Source organism: Equus quagga, chromosome 1 (assembly GCF_021613505.1).
Source record: "Equus quagga isolate Etosha38 chromosome 1, UCLA_HA_Equagga_1.0, whole genome shotgun sequence".
NCBI lineage: Eukaryota > Metazoa > Chordata > Mammalia > Perissodactyla > Equidae > Equus > Equus quagga.
The window spans coordinates 1,390,046-1,406,233 of record NC_060267.1 but is presented as its reverse complement, the minus strand read 5'-3'; the positions used below and the strand labels follow the sequence as shown (position 1 = coordinate 1,406,233).

Sequence of the window (16,188 nt, the reverse complement as noted above, 5' to 3'; positions counted from 1 at the left end):
GTTTTCCTGGCTCGTATCAGAGTCTGCTTGACATAGTTACTTGTGTCTTCTCATGCCCTAGATTTGAGCCTGTGGAGGGCAGGACCATTATTTACTCATCCTTTATTTCCTGCACTCAGCAGAGTTTAGCACAAGTTGAATTGAAACAAACAGAAAATGTTTCTTTTTTCTTTTTCTTTTTTTTTGTGAGGAAGATTGGTCTTGGAGCTAACATCTGTTGCCAATCTTCCTCTTTTTGCTTGAGGAAGATTGTCCCTGAGCTAACATCTGTGGCAATCCTCCTCTATTTTGTATGTGGGATGCTGCCACAGCGTGGTGTGATGAGCGATGCTGGGTCTGCACCCGGATCTGAACCTGTGAACCGCCCGCCGCCGAAGCAGAGCGTGTGAACTTAACCACTATGTCAGCAGCTGGCCCGACAGTCCATTTCTTTAAGCAACTTTGGGTTTTGTCCTTAAAGATCTGGGTCCCAATGTGACCTTCAAAATAGGACTCTAAACCTCTTCTCTTTCCAAGGTAAAATCAGTTTGCTCGTTTTCAAGGAACGGTTGATAGGTGTGAAGTTTTGAAATACTCATTAGGAAGTATACCACATCACCTGTACTAATTCTAACAATAATGAAACAATCAGACAAATTCAGAATCTGGCACGTTTTACAGGATAGTGGGCCTGGATTGTTAAAGAAGTGTCCATGTCGTAAAAAGCCCGCCAACCACCAAAATGACAAGCAGAGTGTTCTGTGTTCTCACAACGACATAACCAAAGGCTACGTGTGAACATCCATTGGATCCTTCATCAGAAAACAAAAAGCCATAAAAGATACTTTTGGGACAGTGATGGAAATTGTATGTGGGATATTAGTATTAAATTAATGTTACATTTCTTAGATGTAATACTGACATTTTGGTTATGTGAGAGAATGTCTGTATTTGTTAGGAGACACATAGAATTATTTCTGAGTGAAATGTCAAGATGTCAGCAACTTATTTTCAAATGGCTCAACCAAAAAGGTATATTTATATATCAAGAGAGAAACAGAAGTGGGAAAATATTACTAAATAGGAAATCTAGATGAAGAGTATATGGATATTTCATGGTGCTATCCTTTCAGTTTTTCTGTAGGTTAAAAACGTTTTAAAAATAAGAGTTGGGAGAAAGAGAAGAGGAAGAGGCTGAAAGAACTGGTTTAATTTTCTAATTGTCTTCTTAGGCTGTTAATTAAATAAATTAATAGCTAGGCAGTGGAACCAAACATTTACTGTGGTCCGGCTTTATGTTTAGGAGTGAAACCAGCTAGGAGTGAACCATTTACCTGGTTGTCAGAATTATTACATCAGATGTGACTTTATTGCTCATTAGGGAGACCTCTTGTACTTTATGGTTTATACTTCCAAAGAAAATAAACTCCGGAGGCAATAGACTACGTGTGTCAAGGAATGTAAGTTTTCACTGTGAGTAAATTTGGAAGTATTTAACAAGTGCTGACTTTTCGTTATGGCAAGCCTGTTTAAATTACCTGCTATTATTGGTCTCTGTAAAAGTGCTTACATTGATTTGCCCCCTTTGTCTGAAGGAAAAAGACTCCTGCATCTTTGCTTGGTTGTAGCTGAATCGATGTGGTTGATAGAGAGTGAGAGAGATATATTGGTGTAAAAGGACAAGTAAGAGATAAGACTATGTATTTATTGCCCATTTATGTAATTACATGTGTCGCCGAGGACAAAGGTCCTTAAGACAGAGACAGAAGCACAGAGAGAGTTCCCGACAGGAGGGTAGAGGGCTTTGCTGCTGGGGGAATTTTTTTCTGCATGGGTTGCCTCTCCTCCTGGCTTCACAGTCGTTTCGAGAACGTCACCGTCCTCCGGGCACAGCTCGCTGGCTGAAGGTATGCTTCCCTCCCGCAGAAAGCAAGCGAGGGTTTTTCAGGAGCGGTCCTCGGCCTGAGCCGGAGGACGGCCGGCCCCTCCCCAGGCCCGACGGCCGAGTCCGGGAGCACCGAGCCGGGGCGCGAGCGCCATGGACGTGCTGGGCGAGGACGAGGCTCTGCGGCAGTTCTTCGAAGGTAAGAGGCCGCCTCCGCGGAGCCGTGCCTGCGTGGGCTGCAGCTAAGCTGGCCTCGGGAGAGATGCTCGCCGTCGTGCTCGCTGTCCTGAAATCGGACTGCAGCCTTGTTTGCTGCATTTGTAGCAGAAATCCATGGTATGGGCAGTGGTTTGGATACAGGATTTCCATCTTAGCGCTTGGTTGGTAAAAGAATCAAGGGGTCATCTGTGTCGCTAGTGTTTGTCCCTGTCCTGGATTTTATCCCTTCTAATCCCCTACATCTCAAAGATGGTAGATTTTGTTTTATCTTTAAACTTGCTGAAGATAGCACAAGAAAAATGTAAGATTTTACGTAGGACAGTTATTGTCTTACAATAATCAAATACAAACCAGCCTAAAACAGCAAAGGAGCACCTTTTTCCCCAATCCCATCTTCGTTTTTCGCAACCCTTAAAAAATGTGCGGTTGCATGATGGTTTGTTTTTGAAGTTAAGCATCTTTTTCCTCAGGGGCGAGGGTACTGTGGGACGTAGTTACACAGATCTTATTTCTTGTAAAAGCCTGAAGTGGCAGTCCAGCTTCCTGCGTTCGGCTGGCCTGATGTTCTGTCGCGGGTCTGTTGAAAATGTCAGCAAGGACTTGCCATCTTGTGGCACCATTTGGTGTGCCGTTGGGGCGCGGCTTCAGTTCCTTCTCAGGTGACCGCACTCAGACTTCCACGGGAAGGGAGACGTGGCCGCAGCCCTTCACATTTCAAGGCCTTTCCCAGGAGGGGTATGAGAAGGCTCGAGGGCAGACCTGCTCCTTTACAGGATCCTGGCAGATGCTGAGGAAGTGCTTTTGGCGTTTCTTGTGATTAGTAAAGTGTCCGACAAATACTAGATGTTTAAAGGTTGAATGGAATTGACCCAGCACCAAACAGTGTGGGGTGTCATACCAGGGAGAGGGTGATTCTAGGTCACTATCAGAAGGAATGAGCACAGTGCAGTAGTTTCTGTGGCTTGCATTTTGCGTTTGGAATATAAGACCAAGAGAATTACTGTGTATCTCAGCCCCATGACCCACCCAACAAGTGTGCTGCCTCTGCCAGTGGCCTAGTCATTGTGTCCACCTGGGTTGTGCTGGGCACACAGTAGGCACACATAACATTATCGATTGTTACTGCCTGGTGTTACGTCCTGTGCAACTTCCATTCCAACAGTAGATAGCAAGCTCCAAGCTATAGTTACAACTGCTTTCTTTTAGAGAAACCACTAATTCATTCTACAAATGCGAAAAGTCTGCTTGATTTCTTTGTGGAGCTGGAGAGGATCTGAAAAACTAATCTGGTCTCCCTGCCGTCTTGGGAAGTGGAGTTCTACCGGGGATCCCTATGCTGTCCTTGTTTGTGCTGTTTTCAGAAGTCCCTGGGAATACAGTTTCCACACATCCTCTGTGTAGCTTGTTACAATATCTGGTTATTACAGTAGCATTTCTTAGTCTAAACAAACTCTGTTGCTCCATGAAGCCTTCTTGTGAGGAGGGAGTCGTTTCTCCACAGAAAGAGAGAAAACGGTCAGTATTTTCCTTACATTATCCTCACGTGACTAGATGGAAAGGACGTAGACTTTAGAAAGGAAACATGGAGGCACCAGCTCAGCCATCCTCCTCTCCCTGAAATCACACAGCGAGTCGTCGAGTTTTTGTTGCTTCCACTACTCAGCAAATATTGATCACTTACTGTGAGCGAAGTCCAACACCACCTCTTTCAAGTGGTAGCCAGTAGGACCTTGAAGCCTTTCCTGTAGAGGATGATGATTTCCATTCTCAAATATTCCTTAGAATGAGGACACGAAACTAGACATGGTGTTCTAAAGAGAGCCAGTTGTTGCATGTCGTGCTCTCGTTGGGTGTCAGTTTCTAATTAAATATGATCTTGAAAAAAAGTCAAGATCTGAGAATCAAGAAAAGTTTGGCAATTTGTTACCCGACTGAAAGCTGTTTTTCTCCATTTCCTCAGACTCTTCATTCTGAGAAACGAAGCTCTAAATAATGTATTTTTCCTTATAAATACTTTCGTATTGAAAAGTATCTTAATTAAAAGGATTGACGATATCTTGAATTAAATGGCCTTGGGCTCAAAGCCATTGATGATCTTAGTTTTTATTTTAAACTTTCAAATATGTCTAAATCTGTATGGTGTGTCTCAGGACAATGACAAGAACAGGGGGTGGTTCCAGGCAGCTGGTGGTTCCAACTCTAATTCAGATCCCCTGTCTGCCATTGACGCAGTAGGTGGGCCTGTTAGCTAGAGCAGAAGAGGGGGACCGGGTGCTCTAGGGATCCCAGTGTCCCCTGGACACTCAGAGGCCATGTGAGATGTTTGGCTTCTTCAGCAGAGCTGGCACCGCTGCAGGAGAAGGCTGGTCAGAAGAGAGGAACATTGTTTTAATAACTGAAAATTGGTTACAACTTAAATTTCTAATAGTGATGGGTTAGTGAAATAAATTATGGTTCTTCCATGTAATGGAATATTTTGTAGCTATTAAAAATGATAAGGAAAAATGTCTATGATATAAAGGGGAAAAGTAGATTACAAGTAGGTATATGTAATACAATTGGATATATCTTTCTAGAATAAAGTTTATTAAAACTAATTTGAAAACAGTTATATGTATACACGTGCACACAAATACGTAGAAAAAACTGGATGAATACACTTCAAGTATGAATAGTTATCTCTTAGTGGTAGGAATATGGAGATTTTTATTTTCTTCATACTTTATTATTTAAGTGCTTCATAGAATGTATTATGTTATAATCAGGTTATTTTAAATAAAGGAGAATGAGTTTAATTCAGCAGAACTCTTCTGTTTGAGAGTTTCTCTTCCGTGTAAAGAAAAATTATAAAAGACTTTGATTGTGGATGAATAGATTACTGGGTCTTCCGTAGAAAACTATGTCTACGTCATGCTCTTCTGGGCGATCAGGTTCTCTGGGATTTGTGCCTTTCATTATTTAAGAGCTATGTATTTTAAAACTACATGTTATAGATATCTGATATCAATGCAAATTATTTTTATCCACACATATGCAAATTAATTATGTCCTTAGGGGATCGATAGTTCCAGTAGAAGCCAGTTTTGCATTGATTTGTAAATTCATTCCATGGCATATCCAGGTCTAGATGTCTGTGTCTGTGTCTGTGCACAATGTTTGTATCGGTATGTCTCTCTAGATCGAGATGTGTGTCTGCTGTTTGAATTCCATCTACATGTCCCTCTCTCTCTATCATCTACCTACCTATCTATTCATCTATCGGTATATCTGTTTGAATTCTCCTTGAACCAGTTATAAAATCTTTCTGCTTCCTTCACTGGTTAAGTAAATAAAACCTTTGATATAAGTTCTTCTTACATTGGTATGAGAATCATGATTTTATCTTTAAAAATATGTATCTTTTAGGGGCCGGTTCCGTGGCTGAGTGATTAAGTTCGTGCGCTCCACTGCAGTGGCCCAGGGTTCGGATCCTGGGTGCGGACATGGCACCGCTCATCAGGCAACATTGAGACGGTGTCCCACATCCCACAACTAGAAGGACTGGCAACTAAGATATACAACTGTGTACAGGGGGGTTTGGGGAGATAAAGCAGGGAAAAAAAAAAAAAAAAGATTGGCAGCAGTTGTTAGCCCAGGTGCCAATCTTTAAAAAAAAAAAATGTATCTTTTAACATGCAGAGCGTTAGGTTAGTTAACTTGGAGACTGTCCGTTTCCCCTGGCGTATGAACCACATTAGTACCGTTTATTGGGCGTTCACCACGTGTCAAGCACTGTGCTATTCGCTTTCATTCATCATTTCATTTAATTCTTAGAACAGCCCTCTGGTAAAAGGGAATAAGAAAATGAAGTACAGTAAATCCCATTTCTCAGTTTTCTTCATTTGTTTTTGAAAGCTGTGACCTTACGTTCTTCTTTCCTTATGGGTGTTTCTTTGGGACTACTTTGATATCAGAGGACTCATCTTTTATTCCCAAGATTTTTAGAACAACTTATAAAAACTGATTTGAGAAGAGTAATTTATTGTTCATATATTTAATCTTTAAAGAGGAAGTGTTCTGCGTTGGTGAGAAGCTGTTTAGTCATCCTCTTCATTGTGCCCTGGAGCAGGGTCTCAAGTGCCTGTCAGCTTATCCTGAAACAAAAGAGGAGACTCCCACCTGCTTGAGCAGAGTGGGAAAATGACACCTGAAGAGTCGATGACAAGGAGAAGCGCGGGAACCATGCAGCAGCTCCTGAGCTCTAAGAGCAACGAAGTCCATTCAGGAAGCTGCCGTCAAAGAAGCTTCAGACATTTTTGGCCTGTCTCCCTGCTTAAGATTTAAGTTTCTAGGTAGCTATTATTAAAAGAGGCTGGTGGGGATGCAGGGCAGGAAAAGCAGCCGCTGCTCACGAGCTGTGCAGGAATACCACGGAGGTGCCACATGTGCAGGAAGACGGGGAAAATGCAGAAGGCTCTGGAGCTGAAAAGCAGTGACCGAGGGCCTGACTCAGTGGGATGAATCTAGAAAGGCTTCAAGGCGAGGCAAGTAGAATTGCTGAGTAGAAGCGAGATGTAGCTTGGAAAAGTGCCTGGATGATGTCAGCACTTATACAAGTAACATTGATAGGATCCATGAATGAAAGAGCGTGCAAAGGACTGTTCCGTTCAACACACAGTTGCTGAACGCTGGGTTTGGAGAACACAGCAAGTTCCATACAGGAGGAGGAAAACTTGACCAGCAGCTGGAAGGTCCCGAGAACGGAACCCGCGGCGGCGGTTAAGACAGTGCTGCCTGCTGGTGGAAAGTCTCAGGTTCCATCCTTACCAGAAAGAAGATGGTAACTGTCTCCAGTGGTCCCTGAATGTTATTTCTGCAGAAATGAAACCAACTGACTGGTGATGTTTCTGAATTCCTGTGAGAGGGTCAGAAGGCCTGAAGAGTTGAGTGCGGTGTGGACGGCAGGGGCTGCCCACTGCCAGGGCTGCCCCCAGCAAGGCTGTGCTTTGGGTAAAGGGCGTCTTTGTCCTCAGGCCAGTCTTTGAGTTCTTTGTCTTTCTTTCACTTTGGGACCACCACTTTCTCGCCCTCTCAGACAACCAGGACCCTTATGCCCTCTTCCTTCTGTCCCGATAAAACCTGAGCTTGCACGGAAAGTACAAATGGCAAATGATCTGATGCCATCTTACATCTCTATAGAATCTTGTATTCACCACGCTTTCATTGAATACGAAGCCGTTTTGATCAGATGAGCCAAAAAAAGGTTACCTTCTCTAAATGGTAGAATTTTAGACGTGCTGTTGCATCCTAGCCTCTCAGAAATTATCCCACAGAGGCAGGAGCTCCTTGTTTATTAGTGAGGCAGCCTCTGCTTCTGTGTGGGGACAGCATTGTCTGGGAACAAGGACACACTAAGGACAAGAAGAATCAGCCAGCTCACGCAAGCAACTTATGATTACGTGAACAGTCCTCTCTGATGTTGGCAGGTGCTGGAAACTGTTGCCATGGCACAAAGCATCCAAAACAAAGAGGTGTTGGCTTGGTGCCACAGAGAAGAAATCCCTTTCTTTCTGCTTTCATGCTGGGATCCTCAGGGAGAAGACGATTTAACTAGAATTCAAAATGCACCATAACTAGGCCAGAGCTAACCAGGTGAAATGCACATGCCCTGCATTTCAGAACTGCCGAGGGTCTCCCCACCTCCAGGGAATCTGGAACAAAATCACCTGACTAACCCTCCACCACGTTCTGTGGTGTTATTGATGATGTCGTCTTTTCAACTTTGGAGTTAGGACTAGGTTTTTGGAAGACTCCACAATGTCTTACAAGCTAAACATTCAATACGTGGACAACTTTGGAAAATGCGCATAACCGAAAATGAGGACATCGTTGCCACTTATAATCTCACTGTTTAGTGATAAGTGCTATTCAGTTTAGTGTTGATCTTATGTGTTTTTTATGTGTTGATCTTATGTGTTTTTTAAAAACAAAAATGGGATTATACTGTTTATACTCTTTAATAATGGACTTTTTCCTGGAATATAGAGTGAACATCTCTTCTTATCATTACTTACTCATCTACAACAGGGGTCGGCAAGCCATGGCCCACAGGCTAAATCTGACCTGCAGCCTGATTTTGTAAAAAGTTTTATTGGAATACACTCGTTCATTTACATTTTATCTGTGGCTGCTCTGATGCTATGCTGGCAGAGTTGAGTGGTAACAAAAGAGACCACACGGCCCTCAAAATCTAAAATATTCACTATCTGGCTCCTTGGTGTTTTTGTTTTCCTTTTTAAAGATTGGCACCTGAGCTAACATCTGGTGCCAATCTTTTTTTTTCTTCCTCTTCTTCTCCCCAAAGCCCCCAGAACATAGCTGTATATTCTAGTTGTAGGTCATTCTGGCTCTGCTATGTGGGACGCTGCTTCAGTGTGGCCTGATCAGTGGTGCCATGTCCATGCCCAGGATCCGAACAGGTGAAACCCTGGGCCGCTGAAGTGGGGTGTGCCAACTTAACCACTCGGCCACGGGGCCGGCCCCAATCTCTGGCTCTTTGTGGAAAATGTCTGATAATCCTTGACCTACAACATAATTCATAATAAATACTGCTATTCATTGACCATTTCCTGTGTGCTGGGTATAGAGGAATGGCCTCGGAGTCCGTCTCCTGGGTGTGAGTCCTGGCTCTGCCGTTTGCTGCCTCTGGGATGGTGGGTAAGTAAATCTCTGAGGCCTTACTTTCCTTCCTTGTAAAATGGGGATAATCGTGTTGCCTCACAGCGTGGTTGTGAAGCTCCGTGCCTGGCACAGAGAGGTCAGTGAGTGTTGGCTGTTGTTATTCTCATTGTTACTTTAGTATCGTTTGCATCAGAGCATTCCCGCAGGGACTTTTGTCCTCCCGTGAGAAGCACGAGGCCGACAGAGGTTAATCACCTGCTGGAAGGCCGTCCAGGCAGCGGCTGCAGGGTTGTCATTCTCTCCTGCCTTTCACTTGTTCCATCAGCGAATCGAATGAGCCAGGTGACCTAGGGACTCAGTGGTGAACACGCGGAGTCCTTGCCCCAGAGCGGCTCCTCTTCTAGTCAAAGGAAGAAGACAATAAAGATATAAGCAAATAAGTAAAGTGATTTCAGATAGTCATTAATTGTGAAGAGAATAAAACCAGATAATGGTGCAGAGACTGACGAAGGAAGGGAGGGTAGTTACTTAAGCTAAGGCAACCAGGAAAGGCTTCTGAGGGGCTGACACTCGAGCTGAGACCTGAATAATGACTGGGAGCAAGTATTCCATCAGAAGAGCGTCATCCATCAGAAGAGCATTCCAGCAAGGAGCACTTGTGCAAAGGCCCTGTGCTCAGAGTGGTCAGGGGTGAGGTGGAGGGGGTGGGGGTAGCAAAGCGAGGAGGGGACAGTTCTGAGTGACAGTGGGGAGGGTGGTCAGAGATGACATCAGGGTCTGGATTTTTATTCTCAGTGTGATAGGAGACCAGTGAGAGCTTTAAGCAAGAGAAAAAGTGGGACTTGTAAATGGATGGAATGTGGGGTGAGGAAGGCAGAGGGGTTGAGATGATGCCAAGGTGTTGACGTCAATAACTGGTGGAGGTTGGGACAATGTCCTCAGATACGGAAGACTGGGGGGTAGTGCAAGTATGTGTGTGTGTGTCTGCGCACATACGTGTGAAATCGAGAATTCATTTGGGACACTTAAATTTTAGATACCTGTTAGATGACAGAGAGAAAATGATGAGGGGGCAATTGGATGGTTGAATCTGGTACCCAAGAAGGGGACCTGGGCTGTGTATATCAATGGGAGTCATCTGCATATGGTTGGTGTTTAAAGCCCTGAGAGGAGATGAGGTCCCAAGAAGGGAGATCGACAAGAGGGACCCACGGTGACATCTAGGGATCCAAGTGAGAGCAACTAGCGAAGGAATGCTAAGTGAGGTGGGAGGAAAGCCAGGAGAGTGTGGTGTTAAGCTAGGAAAGAATAGTGATTCAAAGAGAGTGTAGTCAAATGTTTTCAGTGTTTCTGAAATCCCAGATAATTGAGCATGGAATTTGGGAAAGAAGGCTGTGGATGACCCTGACAAGTGGTTTCCATGAACTGGGAGAAGAAAGCTCAGTCCGTGGTAGGAGAGAGAGGAAGGCGAGAGGCTGATGCCTGTAATGCTTTTGAGAAGCTCCCTTGTGCCAGGAGCAGAGAAATTGGACAATAGCTGGAGGGGGTGTGGAGGCAAGAGTTTTTATTTGACAATTTTGTTCTTAAGATGGGAGATACTAAAGCATGGTTTGCTGGTGGGAATGATTCAATGTGGATGCAGAAGCGGAGGGGGCGTAACTGTGGGAGGGGAGCCTCGAGAGTGTGGGTGAGGATGGGTCTGGAGCAGCTGGAGAGAGCGTGCCCTCAGGCAGCAGGAGCGCTGGCTGACTGGCAGCAGGAGCGCTGGCTGACTGGCAGCAGGAGCAGAGGTGGAGGGGTGAGCTAGATTTCAGGTGGGAGCCTGCTAGGTTCCTGCTGCTTTACCTGTGAAGTTTGAGGTGCGCTAAGAGGGAGCTTGGAGGGAGTGTGGGGGGACTGTTCAAGGGCTTTAGGAGGGAGAGTAAATTATGAAGTTATCTTCTTAGAGGGCATATTAGTTTCACGGGGCTGACATAATAAATTACCACCAACTGAGTGGCTTAAAACAGCAGAAATGTATTCTCTCTCAGTTCTGGAGGCCAGAAGTCCAGAATCAGGGAGTTGGCACGGCTGCCCTAACGCAAGGCTGTGGGGGAGGGTCGTTGCACGTCGCTCTCCTGGCTTGTGGGGGTGCTGCATCCTTGCTGCTCCTTGACTGTGGACTGATCACTCAGATCTCTGCCGCCGCCCTCTCATCACCTTGTTCTCTTCTCCTCTTCGCATAAGGACACTCGTCATTTTGCTTAGGGCCACCTGATCCAGGATGGTCTCGTCTTGAGATCCTTAACTTATTATATCTGCTAAGACCCTTTTTCCAAGCAAGTTCACATTTACAGGTTCTGGGTGGTCAGACCATTTGGGGGACTATTTTTCAATTCACTACAGAGAGAAAAAAAGCTAATCTGCTGGGAAATAAACAGTAGGATTACTCGTCAGTGCCACGTCCATTGGAGATTGTGGTGAGGTACTTTAGTGAGGTCATTACATTTGTACGATCTTCTCAGCAGCATTCAGCTACTATTCAGGTGCAGGCCTGGAGTGGGTGAAGAACTGGGTTTCACTAAAGGTGAGATTTACCCGAGTTCCACAGACGGAGAGAAGGGAGGAGAGTCACCAGTCTCTGCAGGTGGGTGGTTAGAGTGATGGACCCTGGCATCGAACTGGGTGAGAAGGGAGGTGAGAGTGGAAGGGGGGTGAGGAGGGGTGGAAAAGTGGGAATAAGGCGTGAACGGGGTCCCCATGGGTGAAGGTAGTAGAGTAGGCGTGCCAGTGTCAGTGAGCGGGAAGGCTCAGCTAGTCAGAGAGCACAGGACTTGAAACTGAGGTTTCAGAGGATGGTGCAGTGCCTGGGGACGCCCAGGTCAGGAGGGGTCATGAGAGGAGGTGGCTGAGGTGAAGTATGTGAGAACTGGGGCTGGGTGTTATTGGTGGATGTTGAAGCTACCAGCAGTGATGCAAGAGCCGTGTTGGAGAGGGGAAGGCAGGGAACGAGATGCTGGTTCAAATGACAAAGGAAAAGTGACTGAGAGTTTGGTAGACGCCACTGCCAGGAGATGGCCTAGCCATGTGGCATGTGCTTCATATGAACTGGAGCTTGTGAAGAAGGGATCTGGAAATAGCAACAAAGAGCAAGGAGAAGACCTCTGCCATTGTCAGGCCCCAGAGCACGTGAGAGAACCTCTTTGAGATGTTCCATAATTTACCCATCTCTTCCTGTTGGACATTGAGGCTTGTTCTAGATTTTTACCTGTTATACATGTACTGCGATAAATTTTTCCCCCCAAATCCTTAGTCATTTATTTTCTATGAATCTCCCCAAAATAGAATTGTTGGCACACAGTATTTTTAAAATTTAGGGCTTTGTAAGCATTGCCAAATTATTTGCTGGGAAGTTTAAAAAATATCAATCTGCAGACTGTCATTATCTGCCTGAGACTAATGTGCATTTTTTGACTTAAAAAAGTTACTCTGGGGGGCTGGCCCCATGGCCTAGTGCTTAAGTTGGTGTGCTCTGCTTCAGTGGCCTGGGCTTGCAGGTTCAGATGCTGGGCGTGGGCCTACACCACTCATCAGTCATGCTGTGGTGGTGACCTACATATAAAATAGAGGAAGATTAGTACAGATGTTAGCTCAGGGCTAATCTTCCTCAGCAAAAAAAAAAAAAAAAAAAAAAAAAGTTACTCTGTGCTCAGAGTCCTTAACTTGGGCTAAGGTTCACGGGGCACTTGAACTCTCTGAAATTGGGAAATAGGTACTTGTGTAGGCTCATACTCGTAGGGAAAGGCTCCATAGTTTTCAACAGATGCTCAGTGAGGTCTCTGCCGCAGAGGAGGTTAGGAAGCTCTGCTCTGGTCCCAGGCTGTTGGCTGCTTCTCTGACTTGCCCTCCTGGAGCAGCCCACGTGGAGGAAGATGTGCTCTGAATCAGGTAGGAGATTCTGGACCAGGGCACAGTGCAACAATCAAAGAGTCTAGAAACTTGTAGATTCTACTCAAAATGTTGTTGAGGGATGGGTAAGGGAGATTTGATAGCATGATTGTGTAGTGATGAGAAAGTTACTGTTTCGTCTGTATATTCTGAGTTGTAACAGTATCAGAAAACACCAGAATGACACTGTAAGCAGAAAGGGAGTGAATTGTTAAACGTCTGCTCTGTTTCATTGGTGGGTATAGAAAACTGGGTGACTTCTCCCAGCACTTGACCTTATGGGCAAGAGGTGATTCTTTCCTCTGCCCAGGGCTTCCTTCTCCCCCGTGGCTGTGCCAGGGCCTTGAAGAGGTGCTTCCCGGGCTGCACTCGGCTAGGAGGGAGCCCCTGGCAGTAGATGCACATTTGCTGGTTATTTATGCCCAGCCCGCTTCTGAGAAGATTCTGGGAATAGTTTATGTTAAAGGATACCTCAAAAATTGGTGTAAAAAAGTCCATCTGAGGGAAAGGGGAGGGTGAGGGAGCCTCCTTGGGGGTCAGTGGTTCCACAGGGAGATTCCACCTCTCCCCTCGACTCTGCCCTCCTTCCAAACATTCTCCATCTTTCTCTTCCTGTTTGTCACCAAACCCTGAAAAATACCCAGTCTCCTTCACATCGCATTCACGCTCCCACCCAGTCTCATCTGGCTTCTCCTCTGATTTACTCTTCTGAAGTTTCTCCTTATTGTTGGATCGCATTAAAAATCTCCAGCCCGCATCCTGCTCGCCTTCTCTCCAGGACTGGTCACCACACCACGTTCGCTCGGGGAAACTCTCTCCTGTCCGCCTCCGGGGCGTCTGTGTCTCTGGTTCTCATCAGCCTCTCTGTTCCCCTCAGGCTGGCGGTGGTTCACCCTCCTTCTTGTCTGCCGAGTCCTGTTTCGGAAACTGTTTTATTTGAGCACCAAGAGCTCACCCTGAACGGGTATTCCCCTGGATCAGCATATCCCAAATTCTGTTGCCAAGCACTAGACCCATATTTACAGCTGTTTGGTGTACAGACGTGTGTGCCTGGTGTCCCTCAGTTTCCGCACATCAATACGTTCAAAGTGGAACTCGTCGTCCTTGCTTTGGCCGACTTCAGCCAGCTGCCTCCCGTGTTGCCCTCCCTTCACTCCCCAGCAGACCTCCGAAACTGCAGACTGGAGTCAGCCTCGACCCCTCCTACACTCCATGGCTGATCGTTTACCAAACTCTGTTACTTCAACCTCAGGAATGTCTTTCAGCTGCAACCTGCCCTCTGTCTGCACATTCGTCCTAACTTCTCTCCCTGGGCTGACGCCCTTCCACTTTGCTTGTGGCTCACGTGAATGCCCTTGCTTGAACATTCCTGTTGCTTCTCCATTGCCTGAGCTGAGCACCGTGGTTAGTGTAACACTGTAACACTGCAGGCACCCTCACCTCCGGGGACTCCCCCATCCTTACGTCTGTTAGGGCTGTTTGCTCCAAGTGGTGAGAGCATGTCCAGGGCTGGAGCTCTAGTCTTGACTCCATCCTTTGCTAGCGGTGTGATCTTGGTCAAGTTATTTAATCTCTCAGTGCCTCAGGTGTGCGTCTGTAAAACTGGGCTCTCAGTGCCGTCTGACGGGACTCTCATGAGGGGTAAATGGTTCAAGATGCACTAGGCTCAGGACAGCTCCTGGGCCACCGCGTGTTTGTTACTACTGTTATCATCATCAGCATTGTTCTTATTGTCATCTATACCCAGCTCCGCTGAGCTCCTCATGCTTCTTGAAGCCACCTGCCCTTTCGTAACACTGGGTCCTTGTGCCTTCTGCCCGGAATGCGCTTTCCTCCTCCTTCATCCAGCAAATGTCCCGGCAGAGTTAGAAGTGAGTGCTCATGCTTCTCCAGCGCCTCATCCAATTTTGGGCGTGCACCCCTCACTCAGAAGTTGCTTTACGTGCTCACCTGTCTATCCCCAGTGAAGACATGAGCATCTCTGGGCGAGGACCTGCCTTTGTCTCTGTCATCTTTGCAGGCTTGGTGTCTTCCGTGTGGCAGTGACTCAAAAAAAGTTTGTTAAACATGCATAAATGAACGAGATTCTTTTTTTTCTTTTTAGGGTGACAGTAAGTGAATTCAGTTTGTTAACCATGAACTTCAAATAATACCAAAGTGTAGAATAAAGAGGAAAAAAATTTCTTAAATTCCCACCTGCCTTCTCCAGCTTCTCCCTGCCCCTCTGTGTGTGCTCTAATCTCAGGACACACTGGGCCTCTCCTGGATTCCAAACCCAACCCATTGGAACACTCACACTTCCTCCCGGCCTGCTTGCATTGGCTGCTTTTCCAAGACTCCCCCGATCTCTAGCGGATCGGAGCCCCATCGCTGTCTCCTGCGCTCTTCCTGGGATTTAGCTTGATCTGTCTTATTTTATAATTACCTTCCCTCCTCCTGGATGGTACAATTATGAACTCACTGCAAAGAGAAACTGTTTAGCTCGTTCTATGTGTTCCTTTAAGGATGAGCATATTATCTTGGGTAGTATAGCCTCAATAAGCAGTTTTAAAAAAATCGAACGAGATTCTTGACCAAAACTTCTGGTGGAGGAGCAGGCGCCTTTGCTGCCTTTATGCAGTTGTCCGGCTTGAGCTCCTTCTCGTGCAGATACTTCTTTTTTCTTTATTTCGTATTTTTCCTTTTTAGTGAGGAAGATTAGCCTTGAGCTAACATCTGCCAATCCTCCTCTTTTTGCTGAGGAAGACTGGCCCTGAGCTGACGTCTGTGCCCATCTTCCTCTACTTTATACGTGGGACGCCTACCACAGCATATGGCTTGCCAAGCGGTGCTTAGGTCCACACCCGGGATCCCAACTGGTGAACCCTGGGCCGCTGAAGTGGTGTGTGCAAACTTAACCGCTGTGCCACCAGGCCGGCCCCTTTTCTTACAGATATTTTACTGTCAGGATCCTTCTGGGGTCACAACTCTGGATCAGCGTTTCTGTGTGGGTTACTCTTGGGTCTGTGACCCACAGTAGTGATCGTCCCCCATGTGGAAACTCTCTTTCCCCTGAAAGGAGCTCTGTGTTGGCAGAAGTGGATGGAGGTGGCGTGGTGCTCAGTAGGAAATGGCAGAGATGCCACCTGGGGATGGAGAGAACTCAAAACACAGTCCCGAGGGGAGAGGTTCAGGCTGCCACTCAAACTGGGTCGTGAGCTGAGAATCAGAGTCAATACTTAGCAGTCACCAGGAGACAAGAGGAGTCAAACAGAGGAGTGGAAGCTGCAGTGCTGAGCAAAACGAAAGGCCCAGGCCCCAGGAAACAGGGCAGCGGACCTGGGGTTGCGGGAACGATCTTGGGGACTGTCTGATGCGGCGCCTCTCTCACCCAAGGCTGCATTTCGTGGCCACCCGGGTCAGCTCTGGACACTGGGCACCAGTGCAAGTCACACACCTTTATCCTGGGCTCCTGACTGCAGCCTGCCCATGTGCTGATGGGCGACACCGTAGTCCCACAGGCCGTGTCCAGATTGCCC

General features: G+C 46.4%; 1 protein-coding gene across 3 annotated transcripts in view; it reads left to right on the top strand.

The window, feature by feature from the left end:
- The first annotated feature begins 1,965 nt into the window (after positions 1-1,965).
- Positions 1,966-16,188, top strand: part of MYRFL (myelin regulatory factor like) — a 109,109-nt gene continuing 94,886 nt past the window's right edge. For all 3 annotated transcript variants that reach the window (XM_046678680.1, XM_046679532.1, XM_046677909.1), the window contains exon 1: positions 1,966-2,063. In XM_046678680.1, coding sequence (XP_046534636.1) covers positions 2,018-2,063 — 46 coding nt within the window. In that variant the 5' untranslated portion in view covers positions 1,966-2,017. The remainder of the gene's footprint in view (positions 2,064-16,188) is intronic.